The sequence below is a fragment of the Euwallacea fornicatus genome, chromosome 27 (assembly GCF_040115645.1).
Source record: "Euwallacea fornicatus isolate EFF26 chromosome 27, ASM4011564v1, whole genome shotgun sequence".
NCBI classification, from domain to species: domain Eukaryota; kingdom Metazoa; phylum Arthropoda; class Insecta; order Coleoptera; family Curculionidae; genus Euwallacea; species Euwallacea fornicatus.
The window spans coordinates 1,683,834-1,704,777 of NC_089567.1; the positions used below are offsets into that span (position 1 = coordinate 1,683,834).

A 20,944-nucleotide genomic window follows, 5' to 3' on the forward strand; every position below is an offset into this window, starting at 1 on the left:
GAAATCAGAATCAAGAGCCTCATTATACAAACAATGATATACAATACGTATCACAAAAAGACATGATTTTTAGCCATGTCTTCAAAAGGCAGTGCCAGTTTTTGTGTTTCTTGGAAAGGTTTTGTACAACTTCTGGATATAAGACATTTTTCACGTATTTGAACAAAAAAGTTAAAGTGGGTGTGCACTCTTGCAAGAAAATTTTCTGTGTACACCCAGTATAATGTGAAAATAACAAGGATAAGTCGCACCGTTTCCTAACGATATATTAAAAACCTATGGATTTTTATTCAATTCTGCCCTGTCTTCATATATTTATTTAATAAAAAATACAAAAGCACAGATTTTTGTTAGCCTATTTCCACTGATGAACTCGTTCAAAGTAGATTTATTTCTGCACGTTTACAATTAGTGAGAAAAAATAGTACGAGAGCAAGTGTTCAATAAGTAGTTAACTATAATGGGGATAAATACTTGCTTACTGCGGTAGACTTCCTAAATTACGATAATTACTGCTTTACTAATCAATCCAATCATTGAGACCCAAAACGTTCTCTCTACAATAGTAGAGATTTATTATTAAAGATTAATTTTACTCTTCTCCTGAGAAGTGAGAACTTAATTTGACCTCTGCATCAGAATATTTCTCATTCAGGGCTCAGAGATTCGTGATAATTAAAAGTGTAAACGAAAATTACGTAATAATTTTTTTCACTCTTATTAATAGTAACTCTTCGCCATTTAGATTGGTTTTGGATATTTATTGTTTATTCATTTATTATATACAAAGTACTTCCGACGATAGTGCCATAAAGTTCGAAATAAATTCGAGATAAATTAATTAAATTTTACACTTCATTATAATTATTTGTGCTCTTTTGGAGTCTCTATGGAGAACGGGTAATACAGAAGAGTGGTGCTTAAGAAGCACCTAAACTTTTTTGTAAGAAAAATATTAATCTTAAAGATTTTTACATAAAAAAGGTTCTATTGTTGAAAATTGAAATCTTCAATAGCTTTCGAGAAAATTGATATTTAAAAAATGGGTGGATAGAATTTTTTTATTAAATAAATATCAAATTTAAAGCCCAGCTGGTCTTGAAATTAAAAAAAAATGTTCTTCAACATTTTCTTATTTCACAACATTCATTAATACAGTTTGGTGGTTATCATTATCAGCTAAAGGATATTTAATAACAATTTCTGTTAAAAAATCAATAAAAAATGGTTTTAAATGTTTATTTAATGAAACACGACATCCACCGATCTGTTAAATCTCAATTTTCTCAAAAATTTATAAAGATTTCGACTTTCAAGAAGAGCACTCTTTTTTTAAATCTAAAAATGTAAAAATTTCATAATTTTGCTATAAAACCGACCCGCCCTATATTACTTCCTCCTGAAAAAATGCGGTAACTTCTTTATAGAGATTCAGAAAAAGCACAAAAAATTATACTAAAGTGCAAAATTTCACTAATTTATCTGGAAACGTCTCGAAAGCATTCATAAGACCCATTCTCAGGACTGAACCTGTCACACTCTATCTATATATCGAAAATGAAGCCCCTTTCGATATTTGGTTATATGAAGTTTCGTCCTGTTTTGGGGCATGGAATCCGTAGTTGAATTTATGGCACTATGTTCAGAGACATCTTGTATATTCAAGCAAGCCGGTATTATTCGAGATAATTACAAAATGTTATTTAGTAAACAGCTAATATTCCTCCAAATGGTAAATTAATAAATGGTTTTCCCATAATTACCCGCATCAACTAGACCGACCATCCTGAATTAAACGACTAGATGTATGTTAAACTAATAATGAATAGCCTGAAAGCTTTTGACTTTTATTTCAGTTTTGCCACGAAAGTTTCATGAATAACCTAAATAAAAGTAACTTGAAGCGGTTCTAAGAAACCTGAATCAACTCAGCACTATCCAGGTGCTTTCTTTCTAATTCCTGATCCATCGCCAAGTTCTTACGATTATTCTAAATGATCTGCACAACCTAAAATAATTAAATCAACTTTAGTTTTAGTATAAGTTTGAATTTGAAAATATCATAGATCTCACCATTACCCATTACAATTACTCATAAAAGATAACTTTTTGGCATATACATTTAAATGCGGTACTGGGGACATGGGGAGCGGTATATCCTACCAAATAAGGAAGAACAGATCGTAGATTTAGGTCTCAGCATCGAATTTATCTCGATTTTGACAGTAATCTTTAAGTTTTCACTTCCAGACCTTCCTGTAAAACTCTCAAAGAAAAATTTAACATTAAAATAACAGCTCTGCTCAATTTCCAACATCCGAACATGTTACATTTCGTAACATCAAAACATCACCAAGCCATGACCACGCACATACAAATTCTCGGAGAATTAATGATTTTCCGCTTTGATTTTTCTTTTTGGAGATACATTCGCATCCAGACTAAATCCTCTGTTCCAGTTGGCGCTTATCCAGCAACCGAAAGTACTGCGAAAAATCGGCGAAAATAGGCGAAAAGTCGCGAAAATCGGGATATGACACACCGCGAAGTGACTTTGGATGGCGGAGTACCGTGGGGATTTCGCATGCATGGTGGTGTCGACCTCAGTATACCGTTAAGAGTTTCAAGGGTAAGTTTGGCTTTTGTTGATTTGAATTTCTTTCCGAAAAAAGGTTTAGGTGAAGGTTATGTAGTATGTAGCATTTCGTCGCCCAATCTGAACATAACACCTAGGTACTTAACTCATACATACAATAGGGATGGCACTATGGGGCTTTTTTAATTTTCTTTGAAACTCTTTTCCCATATAATGGACCCCGCGGAGGCTCTTCAAGATTTGCCCAAAAATACACCATCATTGCGTTGAGCTATTGTCATATGCCTCTAAACAACCAAATGACTCAAGTGTCTGCGAACTATTTGGATTGACTCCCATTTTCCCAGCCAAATTAGTTTGTGATAATTAATGTTAGTGTTGTGATGCACTCTTTAAATTTTCGAGCAACATTAACAAAACACTTTAATTCTGCATCATAAAATCTTCACTAAAATACACATCTTGAGGCTTTCACTATTCAGAATTTGCGCTCACTATGACCTTTTGGGCGAACTCTTATAAAACCTCTTGACTCGTTAATGATTTCAATTAGATAGGGTCCATTGAAAATCATTGCTGTTTGGGTGCAGTTCGTATAAACATTTCCATGTGGGATGATTTTATTGGTTTAACCTTTGGATAAGTTAATAATTCAGTTTGGTAGGTGCCAGTATGTTAAAATATGAATGACTTTCTTGCAGTAAATACCAGTCCATTAGAGAAATTAATGTTTCGTGGAATACTTTGTTTCTATTCGGTTCCGCTTTGATGGTATTTTAGTACCATTTCTACCAGCGGCGGCTGATTTTACTTTAAATCTGTCAGATGAGGCCAGTGGGTCCGTCAAATGCAATGCCGCAGTATATACAGTAGTTGTCAAAATGATAGCAACTTTTTCAAATTTCAAATAATTTAGACTTAACGGCCTTAATTCAAGATTTTAAAAATATGATTCTACAATGACTGTTGATGGTAGAAGTATATGACAATAAAACAATAATAATGTGGGCTTTTCTTTCTCTCTTAACTTGTCTAGGGTTTTATTTCTGAGTTGTTACAATTAGGGGCTTACTTACTAACTTAACTAAGAGGATACTCGCGTTCTTCATGACACTCCTGACACCTTGAGAAAACGAGGAGCCTCCCAGTTTCTCCACTACCTTAAAAGCTACTTTCTGCGGCAATAAACCAGCGGCGTACCCTAACCAGAGACCTATTCCCGATCCGCCATGTGGCAAGCCACATCTGGACATCATAAACTATCCTTTGTCAGAACCGTTGTCGACTGTCCTTCGACCCTCTTTCCTGGTTCTAACAAAGAGAGGCTCGACTTTCTTTTACTTCATGCGGCTCTCAACCAAGGATAATTACTGGGAAAGTTCTAGTAATGCTGCGAACCACATGAACTCAGTCACCATACACATGGGCGTATCATCAGGGTACCTCACTCTTTATTCACCTAACCTAGGCTAAATTATGGCTACTTCACAATGTACATCCTCCTATTTGCAGCTGGATTTGGTCAGACGGCAACAATTATACTTATTAATTTATATTTACAAAATATTGCAGCGATCTGACAAACGGATCCTACAATAATTTGTATTAAAAAAAATTAAAAAATTTATTCATTTCGACCTGGACAAAAATGTAGCAACTTTTCCAAAATAATTATAAAGAGTAATAAAACTTCAACAAATTCCAAAAGAATTGTTCAATAATTAATATTTTGCATAATACCCTCGCTGCTGAATAACTTCTACCAGTCTTCGAGGCATTGAATTTGTTAAATTGTTGATGTAATTGTTATCAATACTCTTCCAGGCTTCTTGAAGTGCCTGAAAAGCCTAAATCCAGTAAATTGGAATATGTATTATTTCGAATTTTATCATCCACATATTCCCACAAATTTTCTATGGGATCGAGATCGGGAGATTGCGACGGCCAAGCAAGAACTTCTATCCTTTCCTCTCTAAACCATTCTGAAACAAGTTTCGATTTATCTTTGGGGTCATTATCTTGTTGGAATCTCCAACGAAGAGACGTTTCATACACCGTAAAAGGCAACATTTGATTTTCCAAAGTGTTCCGATATTGGAGTTTGTCCATTCTTCCTTTGACCCCAACAATTGATCCAGTACGAGACCGACTAAAGCACTCTCAAGCCATAACACTGTCACCTCCATGTTTCACCGTCGGCACTTGGTACTTTACGTCGTATCTTTTGCCTTTTGGTCGTCTTACGTAGTGTCTCCCATCTGATCCGAATATTTTAAATCGGTTTTCATCACTTCAAAGGACAGTGCGCCATTTTTCACAAGTCCACTCCACGTGGTCCCGAGCAAAACAGAGACGAGCCTTGGTATTCTTCTTTGATAGAAGGGGTTGCTCAACAGCAAACCTTCCGAATAAACCAACAGCTCATGGTCGACGTCTTAAATGGAAGGTTTTCTGAGATTTTTTTAATGACTTTATCAACTGCAGCGAAAGTTCTTCGTGGTCGTCCTGTAGTTTTCGCTGTTACAAGACTTTCATTACCACTACGATCAGGAGATATAATCTTCGAGATGACACTTTTGCAAATTTTGAGGCTTTTTGAAATGTGAACTCTTTTCTCACCACTTTCATATAATTGGACAATTTTTTGTTTACATTTAAGCATTACCCACATTTATAGTATAATAATAGTTCGCTCACAACGTGTGCAAAACTTTGCAATAACTGAAGGCAAACAAAAAGCTTCAAGCTTTTGTCCGAGCAAAAAATTGTTTTTGCCTATTAAACAAATTAAGGAATGTGTGTACAATAAACAAATAAATAGAAGTTTACTGTTTGTCATAAACAAAAATTTTATGCATACGAGGGATCCCTGAAAAGACATACTCGAACGAATTAAAAAAAATAAAAAAGTTTCTAAACTTTTGTCCGCCACTATATGTATTATGCCACTGTATGTATTAACATATGTATATTTTTTGTATGCCTGAATCAGATGGGCCTGTCTAATTTCCCTCACTAGGTATAACTTAATTATTTAATCCACCATCTTATTGATCGATAATCGTCATGACGGTCCCATTCTGTAAGTCAGATTAAATGGAGCCTCATTTAATTTGTCTTACTATGTAGTCGGAGTAGATTGATATGGATCGCTTAAGTGTGCAAATCTAGATTGAATGTGATGTTAAGCATTTAACCAATTACAAAGCCATTCCCTTAATGATGGTTACGACACCTGGTATTCATAACAAAGAATGTCAAATAACCATTGAACCTAGTAATTTTGCTTATTCTGTAATTGATCCCAAATCTTTGACCATATTTTTCCATCCTGCAAAATCTTCGCTTGAACAGACCAAGTTTAACTTATCTCATGACGTTATCAATTTTTTCATTTCATTGAACGCAGCCTTAACGTTAAGTTAACTTCGGAGTGGCTACAATAATGGTGCTATTATGCGATTAACATAACAGGACTCTTGTTGTTAAATAATTAATTGCATCGATCATATCGTTACGAGGTGTCTGGCAGGGTTGCGTTTTTACTTATTATGGTTCTACCGTGACTATATGAATGACAATAACTGTGTTGTACAATTGATTGAAACTGATATTTGTTAGTACCAGAGCGTAAGATTAAGTTGAGTATAGAGACCGTGGGTACATAAGTATGGATTAAATTCATTATTTATCAAACAACCTATGTTTTTATTTCCACTTGCAGAATGATAATTGTTGATTTATTTATGTGGGCAGGGACTTCCTGACACTTCTTTATAAGCGTCATTCTATCCATTCTTTGTATGTAGTATTAATCAGTCACCTGCTCCCAGGCTATCTTGGCTAGAACAGACCTATCATTACACAGAAATGGTTTTATGAATATGGAAGAATGCGTAAGTAACTGTGATGTCCAGTAGTGAAAAATGTAAAGTAGGATCTCACATTCCAACCTATAGACCGTCACCATAGGAGTGTTTGTACCTGAGTAATTGTCCACATTAAACGGCAGATATACGTTTATTAATTATTAATAGGAATGTGTAATAGAGTTACAACCATTTAAATTCATCAAATTTATTTTTTCAATGAATATGGTACTATTGCAAAAATGTAATTTTATGATAACAACAAATTCGCACTACCAAGAGAATCGTACGTAAAAAATTAGGGTAAGAAAATAATATTTAATTTAGTAATAATTAATATTTCGTTGGAATTCCTTTGGATTTTTTAATCCTGATACAAAGGCCTAGCATACCACTGCCTACTTTTGGTGCATATACAGGGTGTTTCCTAAGTACCATACATAACTTCGGGAGCGTGTTCTACAGCTAAAATAAAGGTGATTTTGTTATATAAACTATATCCCAAAAATGCGTCGTTGCGGAAATACAGGGTGTGAAAATTTCTTAAAAAAATTACAATTTTAAAAAATATTTCCAAAACTACTTGAGACATTTTAAAGAAATTTTGCAAGGTTTGAGAGTTAGCAACGGTGCGTATTTTACGCTAAAAACAGTGGCTGTTGTGTAACCAGTGGCGTGCGGGCAGGATAATTGCTGGATATTTTAAAGGAAACATGTGGTACGCCACTGTTCTCTTCCAATATTTTGTACATTTTTTAATTATGTGTTCGATTTGGAAGAAAAAAGGTCTCTTGACTTTTTTTCGTAGGATGCACCGTTTTCGAGTAAATAAATAAAAAACATTGTAGCAAAATTTTTTTATTATTCTTAAGAGAAAAAATACTTGTAGGAATATATGATTTTTTTTTTGTTGTGTACTTACCTGTTTGGTAGTGAAATTGTCGACATTTTACTAGTCACCAACACCGTTTATTTACCTGTGCGTGAGACATTAAATTTCAGACAATGAAATTTTGTCCCCCTGTATTTCCGCAATGAAGCATTTTTAGGATTTAGTTTAAATAACAAAATTACCTAATAATTATTTATAAAAAATAAAATTTTAGCTGTAGAATACGCTCCCGAAGTTATGTACCGTACTTAGAAAACACCTTGTATATTCGGTTTCGGTATTTTCCAAATATCAAAGAGTTTCTGTTTTAAAAAGTCTTTATTTTTAAACTCGTAGTTTTTCATTTAATGTCTACTTAAATATATTCAATAAGGTATATATCGCGACTCTGAGGAGAGCTAGCTAAACGGTATGTAGTATATTACATTATGCGGCTCTAGATTGTCTCCTCCTGTTAGCTTATTTATTTTATTCAAATGCAACATTAAATAAGACAAAAAACGTTATTTTTTGACATTTGTTTATCTTTTAAATCGCTTCCGTCCCTAGTGTAGCAAAATGGCAGACTTTTTTAAATGGGTCAAACAACACCCCAAATTAAATTTCTTTCAAAACTATATATTTTCTATAGTAAAAAAAAACCGTTGAAAATTGAGTAAAAAATGTGATGAAAACTGAGTTAAATAGTACGTAAACAACATGAAAACTTGTTTGTCCATAGGAAATTGATTTGTTTTCGATTTTCCGCTCACAAAGAGTTATTTGTTTAATTTGAAGCGTCACGTAACCAATGTTTAAAATTTTAAAAATTGATCATTTTGAGCCACCAGCGATGTAAGCATTATTTAAAAAAATGTCAAAAGATAGTATCTTTTGTTTGTAATAAAAAAAAATGTTAAAAAGTTGGTGGAGGAGGGTGAATTTAGAGCCGTACGGTATAGGAGTCATTGTTACACAGTTTAGACTGTTTTTTTCGGGTCTTTATCACGTTGGAAATAGAATTTATTTTGTGACTTCAGTTTTATTGTACTTAATAATAAATTATTCTGTGATATATTAAAATCACTGTTTTTTTTACCTACAGTCTCATATCATAAAAAAATCTTATCCGCGTTTGACTGTTCCTTTATCATTTTTTAGGTGGTATTCTATTTTTCATTTACTCAAGACCATTATGCGACCATCTGAATTAACTAAATAATATTTGTTCTTTTCTGAAAATGTTACTCGTTTCAAAAAGTTAATATCCCTGTGAAGATATCTTTTTGCCTATTCTAATCGCTCATTTTATAAATCGAACTGCATCCAACAGATTAACACCAACTTAATTCCTTGATATTCTCATGAGAAAAATAACTACAATATGCATATGTGCTAACGAATATTCTCATGAGCCCGATCAACTTACTTGTTATCATAAAATTATAGTTTTGTGATATTAGCATGTTTATTGGTAGTACACATCAGATGAGTTTAAAAGGTTTTAATTCAATTACACATATCTATTAATAAGTTATCGTACTAATAATGGATGAACTAATATCTGCCCTGTAAAGCAGACAATTAATTAAATACGAATACTTCTGTGACTGCTCTACACAGAGTCAGTACAGAAAGTATTCGTAGAGCAAAGTCGATTTTAAGGAACTACCGTCCCTACTACGCCCCCTTACGGCGATTTCACGAAGCTGAAAATATTTTCCAGAGATTTCTCATAGTCACATTAGTAATAAATTTTTTTGTCCGAAGGTGCTACTTGCTCTACTCACCGAGATACAGCCGCTGTCCAACGAAAACCGGACAGGCTGTATATAAATATAGACTCAGGTTAGAGAAGCGGGACATTCATTATAAAAGAACAGTTGAACACATCAGACCTAATAGAACCAATGTGTTTCTTATGAACTAAGTACTGTCTGTTACCCTGCATCGGGTTACGTTACAGAAGAGTAGAAGCAATAATAAAGTCGAAAGGAAACCTAACACGTTGTTATACAGGGTGTTAATTAACTACGCGCAGATATTTCAAGGAATGAATCTCTGACCGATTCCAGTACCAAAAGTTCCTATTAACGTATGGTCGCAGCGGCCCCGTTTAAGAGATACAGAGTGTTTAAATTTTAATTTGGTTTCCTGTGAACATTTTTGGACACAGATGAGTCAGTCGGATGAAATTTAATATTCTCGGGGTTTTTATGATGCAAAACCCAAATGTTACCTTAGTTTTTTGTTTACTGATAGAGGGCGTCACGTACAGAGTTTCATCACGTTTAAATTGCCCCTAACTTTTTTGCCCCACACTGTAGGTCACTTTCGTATTAAGGGCATTATTGTACGTTTATTTTTATTCAAAAAAGCACTCTTGGGGAATATCTATTAAATTTCATCCGATTGGCTCATCTGTGTCCAAAAATGTTCACAGGAAACCAAATTAAAATTTAAACACTCTGTGTCTCTTAAACGGGGCCGCTGCCACTATATGTTAATGGGAACTTTTCGTATTGGAATCGGTCAGAGATTCATCCCTTGAAATGTCTGCACGTACTTAGTTACCACCCGGTATAACAAAATTTATACGAATGCCCTTTGTGTTTTCGTTCTAGTTCATTTATTTATTTATATTAATTATTCAGTGATCAATATTACTAACTTATTATTTTTCATTAAAAATATATGTTAAATACACAAAAGGACAATCATAAATGTTCTTTTGTATGTATTTGTGTTTTTTGTAAAAATTTCTTAATAACATCGAAACGCCACATTTTATAGAATATTATCTGCTGTGTTAATACTTTCTGCACTGCCTGTTTGTACACGTATTCAAAACAACACAAGAACTATAAATACCTTCGGGGTACCAATACCAAAAGGTGAAACCTGATATGCACTCAAGTCGGTTTAATAACTTAATAATTAACTGTCAACATCTAAATAAACACATGTTGTTTTTAATAGCTTGAAGGAAATAAAACGACAACTATTTCAATGGAAAGCACTACTTAAAGACATGCGGTTTATTTGTGTGTCCGGGGTTATGATAGTGATAATTATTATTGGACTTGAGTGAATGCAGCGCTCATTCACAAAACATTTACTCAGGCCTTTGTCTCGTAAAAATGTTTGTCGGGCACTTTCCACAAAAGTGTTTACTGGGATGTCTATCAATCGCAATATCGTAAGGAACCTTAGGTGGTTCCGGTGCATAAAAATGATTTAAGTAGGTACGAGGTGTTTCGCTTTTTGCTTACGCTTTCTAAAAATTTCAAATTTGTATGGCAGGTTTCAAGAAAATTCCTAATTTGTGCCTTACTCGTAATTAGGAAGTTTTCCCCAGGAAACGTAATTTTTCACCTCAGTCGTTATTTTTTTCTTTAAAGTTGTGTACAAAACCGAAACTACAGTATTTCAACTCGTCATAACATATCAAATCCTTTTCAACCTTTCTTTTTGTGAAGTAGACGAGGCGACTGCGCCAAGCACTAACCGGGAGTCTTTGATGTTGTTGATATCGCTAAATCTTCAAGCGTGGAATTAACCCAGGGAATATCCACTAACCCGCTTTTCACTCCGTTTTCATTCTGCGACCGCCGTCAGACATTACTTCAATCGATGGGTGGTATAGGCAGGATGAGTCAACTTCTGGTAGCAGGACTAACAATCTGTAGAGAAATGGACTTTATTCTGAAGCGAAAACGTCATGTAACCCTATATTTCAAACCACCCGGTTTGTGACATACAGCGTGTTAAAATTTTATTAAAAAGTATATTTGTCAATAATTTTTAAACGATAAATATATCAGAAATAAAATTTTCGACATTTTAACAGTGTATAATGGCGTGCTTTTTTGGGCAAAGATATTCTTGTAAAAGATTTTCAGTCGCGTGCAAATCTCTCAACTTTTTTGAAGAAACAAGTGATTTTTCTCTAAATAAGAATTATTTTTGAATTTCCTGTTCAATTTAGAGGAAAACGGTCTCTTGAGTTTTTTTTTCCAAAGCATTGTTTTCTAGTAAAAAAATAAAAGCCATTTAGACGCAGAACGGTGCTAACATAAGTCCTGAAAAGCTTCACTTAGACTATACAGGGCGATAAATGATCATTTTGGAAATTATTTTTTTTTAGTATTTCAAAAACGGATGTTGGTATTTTAAAGATATTTGGCAGAGAAGAACTTGTCATTAAACAGCATTTTTTGCAATAAAAGTAAATAAAATCTGTAAAATGTAAGAAGTAGCCATTATAAACGCCATAACAAAACACCCTGTCAGCATAATCACTGTAATAGTAAGCAGTTTTGGCGTTTTCGAAACTTGAAGACAAATTTATACGACAAAATGGCTAAAAACTAAAACACTGTCATGAGTTAAACGTGTGATTGCATTCAAAGGAAAATTAAAACTGTCATAATACAAATGACAACTTAATAATCTTATTGCTCGTTATTTCTCCAAAAACTGCACACTTCATGATACATGTTTGAAGAGACCTTTGTTTCTGTAAAATAGGTGAGTATTTACAAAATTCGGAAAATTGTGTTATAAAAAAACCAGTGGCGTCCCATTTTTTGCTATTTAATTGTAACAACTAATGTTATGTATGCCACTGCTTAAAGATTTTATTTACTTTCATTGCAAAAAATATTTTTTAATGACAAATTCTTCTCTGCCAAATTTCCTTAAAATACCAACATCCGTTTTTCAAATACGAAAACAAAATTATTTCCAAAATTAATTTTCATCATCCTGGGTATCCTAAACGAAGCCTTTCCGGACATATATCTATAGGAACATTTTCCCTGAGAATTAAATGTAGAATAATATATTGAAGTTTGTACATCTCCTCCTGAAACGCCCTGTATAATCGGCGCCAAAACAAACACAAATCAGCGGAGCACTTTGAAACTTTAGACATAAGTTTCTTAAGGTTAAGTCTTTGTAATATAGACAAATTTTTAATAAAAAAATCGCCCACTATGTGTCGAGTCGGGTACTTCCAGGACTGCTCTTGTAACACGAATCTGGAAATCTTCCTGGGGGTGCTCACCGCCACAAGAATAGAAAACTTGAGATCTTCTTTCGATGGTGCTTTCACCGGATAAATAAATTAGGAAGTGTGCTTAATAGACGTCAATCAGAAATATCCGTAATTTCCATCGTCAAAAAAATCCTAATTTTAGCTTTCCAGGGTGACGCATTTATTTTCGTTCGTCCTAACTTAATTCCAAGATAAATATTTAGACATTCCCTACAGACACTAATTACCTCTGGATTCTGGATAAAAGAACCGGGATTTCCTGGAATGTAAATGTTTGGCTTTTTTAAATAGTTTGAAGCACCCTTCAGGAGGAGAGAATTCGTTCTTGTAGCAGTGAGCATTGAAAGCTTCCAATGTTGCTTACCAGTCAATGCAATCGCCGTAATCCAATATCACCAAAAAGTGGGCGTAGGAATATTGATTCAGGTTCATTTTGCTGAATACGTTCATTTATGTGTAGACTGTAGACTCCATCACATACCACTTAAGTGACTGAATGTTTAAATAATTCATCTGCTCTGAATTTTAATCATGTGCGTGTATGCTTGAAATACCAATTCGGCGTGTCCACTTTTATGGAAAATTGTTAAAAATATTTATCGGGAGTTCCTAACACGTGGCGCATTTTTATTTGAGTGTAAATGAGTAATTTGAATCAGTGACTCAGTGGCGGAGATTGAGCGAGCAGGCACCATGTCGTAGCAAGCACCCCTCAAAAATAGCGAGAGAATAATTCCTTATTATTTCGGATTATCTCTGAATAACTAAATTATTAGGCAATATCTAATAAATCGCTATAAACACATAGAGTAGGTATTAATGAGGCCATTGATGAAGCAATGAGTATCTAAAAATAAATTATGCTGATAGAGTGGAGACCGTGCAAAATTCTTTACACTCGATCACCCATATGGGATGTTTTTTTTACGGCGGTCAGGATATTGTATTGCCACCGAGGAAAAAAAGAATATTGAAAGAACCTCGATTTCCCTATAATTTCATTTCATTCGGGTTGCGCGCGCAACTGTAAGGAAATAAAGCTATTTCTCACAGCTTCATCCCAACATCCGAGCACCGAGGCGAAACCCATCAGAACAGATTAACTATTCGACATTTATTTCGGGGAGAGCTATAGCACGTTTTGAAGGTTTAGGCAGTAAATTCCTTTTATTTTTCACAAAATCGTATAACCGCAGAAAATACATAATATATTTTATAACCAGTACGAAACGCTATTTATTGGCTATTATTTATCAATATTACTATTATTTATATTATTTACTGCACTTAACTAAATCAAAATCATCACCGGACATAAATTCTTAGCTTACCATTGGACTGAATTGCAGCAAAAGTGGTGGGAGCTCGGAAATGACGCTCACTTGAAAGTTCTACCCTTTAACAAGTTTTGAGGCCTCTAGTAGAGTCGCAAAATCTACAGGGTGTCTCTAAAAGGTCTGCACAAAGTTCTGCTACATATTTCTGAGGCGAAAACGTGACGATTCAATCCAATTTACTTTAGTCCAAAAGTGGAGGGTTTTCAAAATACGGAACGTCAAAGCGAAGATAAAAAAAAAGGGAAAAAATTAGTTGCTCTATTTGTAATGGTTCTATCTAAACAAAATGGCGCATCAGAGTGTTTTTAGGAGCGGGAACTCAAAATCTATATACATTTTTGATGTACTTTATAAAAGGCACTACTGCCGCTGGGCAAACTCTCTTTAAAGAGGCATAACTTTTTTATCGCCCGGTATAAAATTTATTTATGACTGATTTTGTGGTTTTTCTACATGTTTTATGAAAAATGGTTTCGTGACACAAGTTCTTATGGGCTTTCCTTCTTGAGTTATTTGAAGTTTAAAGTTCGCTGCATGTCTTGAAAAATAAATTCGGGATCAATGAAATTCGACGCCGCACCCATTTTATAAGACAACAGTTGAACTTAGAAAAGAAATTGTTTCATCGCATTAAATAAGAGAATGTACGCCAAAATAGATGATGAAAACATCAAAATCTGGAAAGCGACGCTCAGCATCGCGACGCCGATTTTATGGATTTTTTAGATATACTTTTTTTAAATGTGAACATGGATACATTGGGAACAAGTACCGATATTCGCTTTTTTGAAAAAAAGATATGTTTCGGAAAAAACAGCGGCGTCGTGGCGACGCTTAGTGTCGCTTTCCATATCTGAATGTTCCGATCACTAATTGTAACTTATATCCGTTTATTTAATGTGATGAAAATATTAGTTTTGCTAAGCTCATCTGTTTTCTTATAAAATTGATGGGACATCGATTTTGAACGACTCTCTACTTTAAAGTTACTTTTGAAGACATGCAACGAACTTTAAATTTCCCATATCTCAAGAAGGAATGCCCGTATGGACTCGCACCAAGATACTATTTTTCATACAACATGTAGGAAAACACAAGCTTTATCATAAATAAATCTTATACCAAGTAAAAACAAGTTATCTCTATTTAAAGAGCGTTCATTTGGTGCTGATAGAGTCCTCTACAATGAGCGTCGAAAATGTAATTCTGATATCTCGGCTCTAAAAGAGTCTCGATGCGATATTTTGTTCAGATAATAGCACTATCAACCTACTAATTGATTTTTTATTCTTTTTAATCATCGTTTTTATATCCTGTATTTTGAAAACCGTCCACTTTTGGACTAAGGAACATGGGGTTAAATCGACATATTTTCGTCGCAGAAATATGAGGTAAAATGTTTCACGGACTTTTTAGAGCCACTTTGTACAAAAGCACAACTTTCCCCTGCGATTTTACCATTAATTTTACACATATTCATTTTATATAGAGTACACATCTAAAGACCCTCTAACACATCTCCAAGTGCGCGTCTAAAGCCTTATTCCCCCAAAACTTCACAACCAAAATGCTTGTTAACTCAAATTTGAGCAGCATTATTTCAGTACTTTAAAACGCCCTTACTTAGAAATCTGTAATTGATGAAACCATGAAATTTCAACAAATTTTTTTAAGTTTTCTGTCTTTTATGTTCACATTATTAAAATACATTAGAAAGCTTGGAAAGAGAAGGGGGGTGGATTTAAATGCACATTATACAGGGTGTTTGGTTTACCGATTCACATCCAAAAGAGGATGGTAGGTAAGATGATTGTGAACGTATTTGGCTATAGACACTATTATACAAAGTGTCACGCATTTCCAGATATCGCCATTTTTTCAAATTTTACCAAATTCGCTGTTTACTTCCGTGTAATTTACAATAAAATTTTAATAAAACATTTGTTGTGACTCTGTCGGTTTTCGCATAAATTTGAATATGTATTTTATCGCTATCGAACATGGAGTAGTATCTGCATATGAAAAAAAAACGTGATGCTTTAAAATTCCAAAAATGAATTTCTCTAACGTCAAACCTTGATTTTTTAAGTAAATAAAGAGAAAGATGCAAATGGAAGAGTCGTTCAAATAGCTTTAAAAACTTCTTTGACCATTGAAAGTCATATTTCAAAACGATGGATGTCAGGCCCATTATCAGGGAACAATAAAAAGTTTTTAAATAATCAATTTCGTGAAAGATGGATAGGACGGAATGGACCGATATTATGGCCTGCCAGATCTCCAGATTTCACCTCAGTTGACTATCGTATCTGTGGACGAATGAAAGAACCGGTATGCAATGAGGAAATTCATGATCGAGACTATTTCATTCAAAGAATTAATGGGGCAGCAAAATTAATGAAGGCTCAAATTAGGCTAGGAGTAACCACCGCAGAGATAAGACGAAGATGGCGATGTTGTATCAGAAACGGCGGTTCCCATTTTGAGAATAATAATTAGTTATAAGGAAATAGTACAATTTACATAAATAATAATTACTTATTAAGTGTTTATTCAATTTGTTAAATTGCCCTTTGCACTTTTTCTGATTTTTTTTTCTTTTTTAATTAAATACTTTATAGAGCATTAGGTCTGCGCCTTTCGATACATCATTCGAAAGAGTCAAGAAGTTTTTAAAGATATTTGAACGACTCTTCCATTTGCATCTTTCTCTTTATTTACTGACAAAGGCAAGGTTTGACGTTAGAGAAATTCATTTTTGGAATTTTAAAGCATCACAATTTTCTTTTTTTCACATGCAGATGCTGCTACATGTTCGATATCGATAAAATGCATATTCAAGTTTATGCGAAAACCGACAGTCACAACAAAAGTTCCATTAAAATTTTATTGTAAATTACACGAAAGTAAACAGCAAATTTGGTAAAATTCAGAAAAATGTCGATATGTGGAAAAGCGTCACGCTTTCTATAGTAGTATATGTGGTCAAATACGTTCACGATCATCGTACCTACCACCCTCTTTCGGATGAGTATCGGTAAACGAAACACCCTGTATAGAAAATTCAAAATTATCATTAACAATTTTATGTATAAAATATCAGTGATTGCTTTTTAATAGTGTCTCTAAATAAATACATATCTTTGTCACCTTATTCTTTATTGAACTTCTCTTTCTACGAGATTGTTAAGCACCACACCGACATAGAAAGTTAAATATGCGTCCCTTCAGACTTTAGAAATAAAACAGCCGTTTTCAAGTCATGTCTCCGCTCTTCGGCGTAGTTCTTAGCACTTGACAGGCCTTCACAATGCCTTTTCACATTACATGCTTAAACAGTATTAATTGAAATGTGCACTGCGCCAGGGTTACACACGCCTGCTTACATATTAGTTTCAGCGAGGTAATATTACAATACAAGAATCGAGCTTTATTGGGATATTTCCACTAAATATGCTCAAATTTTGTTCGCCATATGGGAAGAGAAGACACATTTTGGTTAGTACTGACATTTACTTTTGGGACAGCCGAGAAATTGGTGAGCTGATAAAAATCACTTGCAGGTAAATCCGGGCAGCAAGGCGGCTCAGAGAGGTGTTAGAGAAGGAGACCTGATAACATCGATAAATGGCGAAAGCACGGACAGTCTGACCAACAACGAGGCGCACGATCTACTGAAGAACTCCGGAAGTATCCTCAAGTTGGGCCTTAACGAGTAAGTCCTTGTTAATCTAATGCACAGTAGCGAAAGAACGACAATAAATAGTTGAAGATAAATAATGCGGCATTATGCAACATCGATAAAATTGACCAATAATCGGGAGAGCATGTTTATTTACTCGCAGTGGCGCTTCGTGCTAAATTTAAACGGTTTTAGTAGAGCGACACGGATTAGCTTTTAAAAAGGCACTGCACTGACATTGAGTAGGTGTATAGTACTGATGAGGATTTCTGCTTGACATAATAATGCCGGTATTCATCGAAACGAAAGGGTGAGGCCGAATAAAACACCAAAGCTGCATTCAACCGTTTCAACCTTAAACATTTGGCATTGCATGAAATTAACCATATAGACAGTCCGTGGCACATGTTCTGATGCAGGCTGGTAGTGCTCCATTATTGGTAAGCAGGATCCCACCAAGTTTCCCACTAAATGATATCACATTTTTTTCCTAAGTTTATGGTTTTAATTTATTAGGTGTCGAAGAATGGCACGCCGACCATAAAGGTCGGATTGGTTTATTTTCGTTTTGGAAAATAGGCAATTTGTGAAAAAAATTAAAAATAGATGTGCATATTGGTTTCGGCTTCGCAGGCGAACGTGTCACGATAGCGGGCTTAGTGTCATAACACAATCTACTAGCGGTGGTTTTATGTGGAAAAACTGATCTTACTAGTAAGTTTTTAGTTCTGTGTTCAGTTTCGTGGCTCGGACTCAAATTTCACAGAGATTTCTCCTAATTGTTTATAATTTCTTGAATTGAGACGCAATTGGCGTATTTGTTTTTTTTTTTTTTTTTTTTTTTGAATTTTTGAATTTTTGCCAATCAGGTCAATCACAACCTCAGTTATGAATAGTCGCGAACATTGTTTTAGATTCTTTTTATGCGTTTGAATTTTGAATCACTAAAATATCCATGACATCCATGATGAATTCCCTTTCTCTTCTCTGTAAACTTCCGAACCACTTGGAATATCGCAAACACAAGTTATATGTTTGATTTCCACAAAAAAAATCGAATTTTCCATTGAAAAGGAATGTGTAAATGAAAATTTGTCGCATTCAAAAAAGAAAGTTAAGTTTTACTTTTAACTATGCTAACTAGCTAATTAACAGCAGTGCCATCGCTCATTTTGCACTTTAGTCATTTCAGCATCAAATAATGTAACAGCAGCTAATAACGGAGGATCTAAACTTTAAAATGTTCAATAGTTGATGTAATTGATGAGTAAATGGCGGAAATCTAATAATATGCAAAACCCAATCAAAATGCAACTTAGTCACCATTTCGAACTTTATACCGGTCAATTTTAGTCCAATAGTTCCGACACTCTTATTTTTACTTTGCACACACTTCCATGTGCAACAAGGGTAAATGGCACCCATGCAAAAAAATTCACAATTAACACATGATTTTTTTGGAATTGAACGGCACATTGTTCGCACTTGTTAAAGTAAGGTTCACCCAGCGTATGGAAAAAAAGGTCAAGTTTTCATGTGAAGGACACGCCTTCATTCTCTAAACAAACCTTTTTCTCAATTAAAATTGATGAACTGTTAAAACCACTAACAGGCAAAACCGAACCGAAATAATCACACTAAAATCACAACCGAAAATGTGCCATTCTAATATCAATTATTGAAGAAATAGGTACAGGATGGTCCACGGCACTACGTCAAAGACTATGAGGTTTATGAGAAAAGGTTTAATATCAAAGTTGTTCAGTGTTCACGAATTTTTAATTTTGAATATATTCGAATTTGAATGTATTCGCTCGAATACAGGGCGGTTCAGAAGACCGTGACATGACAAAAATATATCTATATTTCAATGGAATAACCTATATTTCGTAATGGGTACTAATTTTGCTTGTAATTATAAGTACATTTAGTTATTATGAAGTATGAAGCATTTTTAGCAGTTTTTGAGTTAATTCAACTTAAAATAAAGATTGAACAAAAAACAAGCTTTTTAAAACTCTGAATAAGTAGTATTTATTGCATAGTTTGAAAACAAAGGGCCGCTCTACTACTAAAGTATATTTATAATTATCAGGAAATTTCATACAGAGTGTGAAGAAAATATCCGTACGTGTCACATTTCAAGTGCCTCAAACTCGAATTTTTAAAATGGGATCCCCGGAACTTTTTTTTTTTTTTAATAAATTCTTTTTTCAATTCAACGACATCTAAACTGAAGACATCTTCAATACTTAGCTGATTACTATCATGAATCATAATTTTTTCTATTGAAACTACTCCATATTTATAATTAAATCAACTTACAAGTACAGGATTCTGTTGTTTAATTACATTCTAGATTGATACATTTCCCAATAAAAGGAGTTGAAATAATATTGAAATTGTTATTTCCTAAAACTGCAAAAAAATTATATTTTGTAATAACAAAACATACTTAGAGTTACGAGTAGAATCAGCATCGGTAACGAAATATGGAGTACTCCGATGAAAAAAATATATTTTTGTCACTCCATAGTTTTCTTGAGCATCACGTGACTTCGAAAATATTAAAAAAAACATTAATGGAAAAATTAATAACTTTATATTACACTTTTTTTCTAAATCTTATTGTTTTTGAAATGCGGCAGTAGACCATTTTAAAAGGATTTAATACTCCTGTAAATTTGTTGTTCAGTTGGAAGTATAGAGAAACATCTTCTTTATACAGGGTGGGGCACCAAGAGCGTCTCGGGGAATTACGTCCTTATTAATAATTTGATTGAAAATTGTTTTTAGAGGTGTATGTAGGACCTTACGAGGTACATTTTAAAAATATTTTCATTTATACAGGGTGCATATAAAAAAAGATACATCTCTTGGTTTAGACACAATGTGTGTTATACACACTTGTACTATTTTATTCTTATAATTCCAAATGTGTAATAAAATATAGGGTGTTCCATTAACAAGAAACATATGTTTGAGATGTATCTTTTTTTTATATACACCCTGTATAAATGAAAATATTTTTAAAATATACCTTGTAAGAGCCTACATACACTTCAAAAAACAATTTTCGATCAAATTATTAATAAGGACGTAATACCCCGAGGCGCTCTTGGTGCCCCACCCTGTATATAGCATAGAGAAACCCTTTAAGCTGAAATATTCCTGTGCGTCACCTGGTGGAAGAACTTCTCTACTCTACTGTAGCGCTTCATATCAGTTAGAAATTCTACGTATCTAGTTTCCGTGAATTTTGGGTTATTTCTGTTTAACTTAAGTCTTAACTTCGTTACTGCCTATTTTTATCTTATCACTTCGAATTTTATCGTAGAGGATTTGAGGAAAAAAATTACTCTTGCTGAACCACGGGAGAGACAATATCGGTGAAAATGCAGGGTAGGCACTTAAATTTAATAAGGGCTTACTGCATCCAAAGTTGTTTGCGCTTTATCTTATATCTGCCATAATTTGGAATTATAAGTCGATGTATTTGTCCTCATAGCAAATAATGAGAAACGCTTACC

The 20,944-nt window shown here is 34.0% G+C and overlaps 1 protein-coding gene across 12 annotated transcripts in view; it reads left to right on the forward strand.

The window, feature by feature from the left end:
- The window catches only part of CAP (Cbl-associated protein), a 96,739-nt gene that overhangs the window by 10,781 nt on the left and 65,014 nt on the right, over positions 1 to 20,944 (forward strand). For 11 of the 12 annotated variants that reach the window (XM_066297120.1, XM_066297134.1, XM_066297133.1 and 8 more), the window contains exons 2-3: positions 2,460 to 2,629; positions 17,296 to 17,447. In XM_066297120.1, coding sequence (XP_066153217.1) covers positions 2,534 to 2,629; positions 17,296 to 17,447 — 248 coding nt within the window. In that variant the 5' untranslated portion in view covers positions 2,460 to 2,533. Of the gene's footprint in view, positions 1 to 2,459; positions 2,630 to 16,964; positions 17,231 to 17,295; positions 17,448 to 20,944 lie in introns of those variants that run through there. The other variant, XM_066297124.1, reaches the window with a different exon arrangement.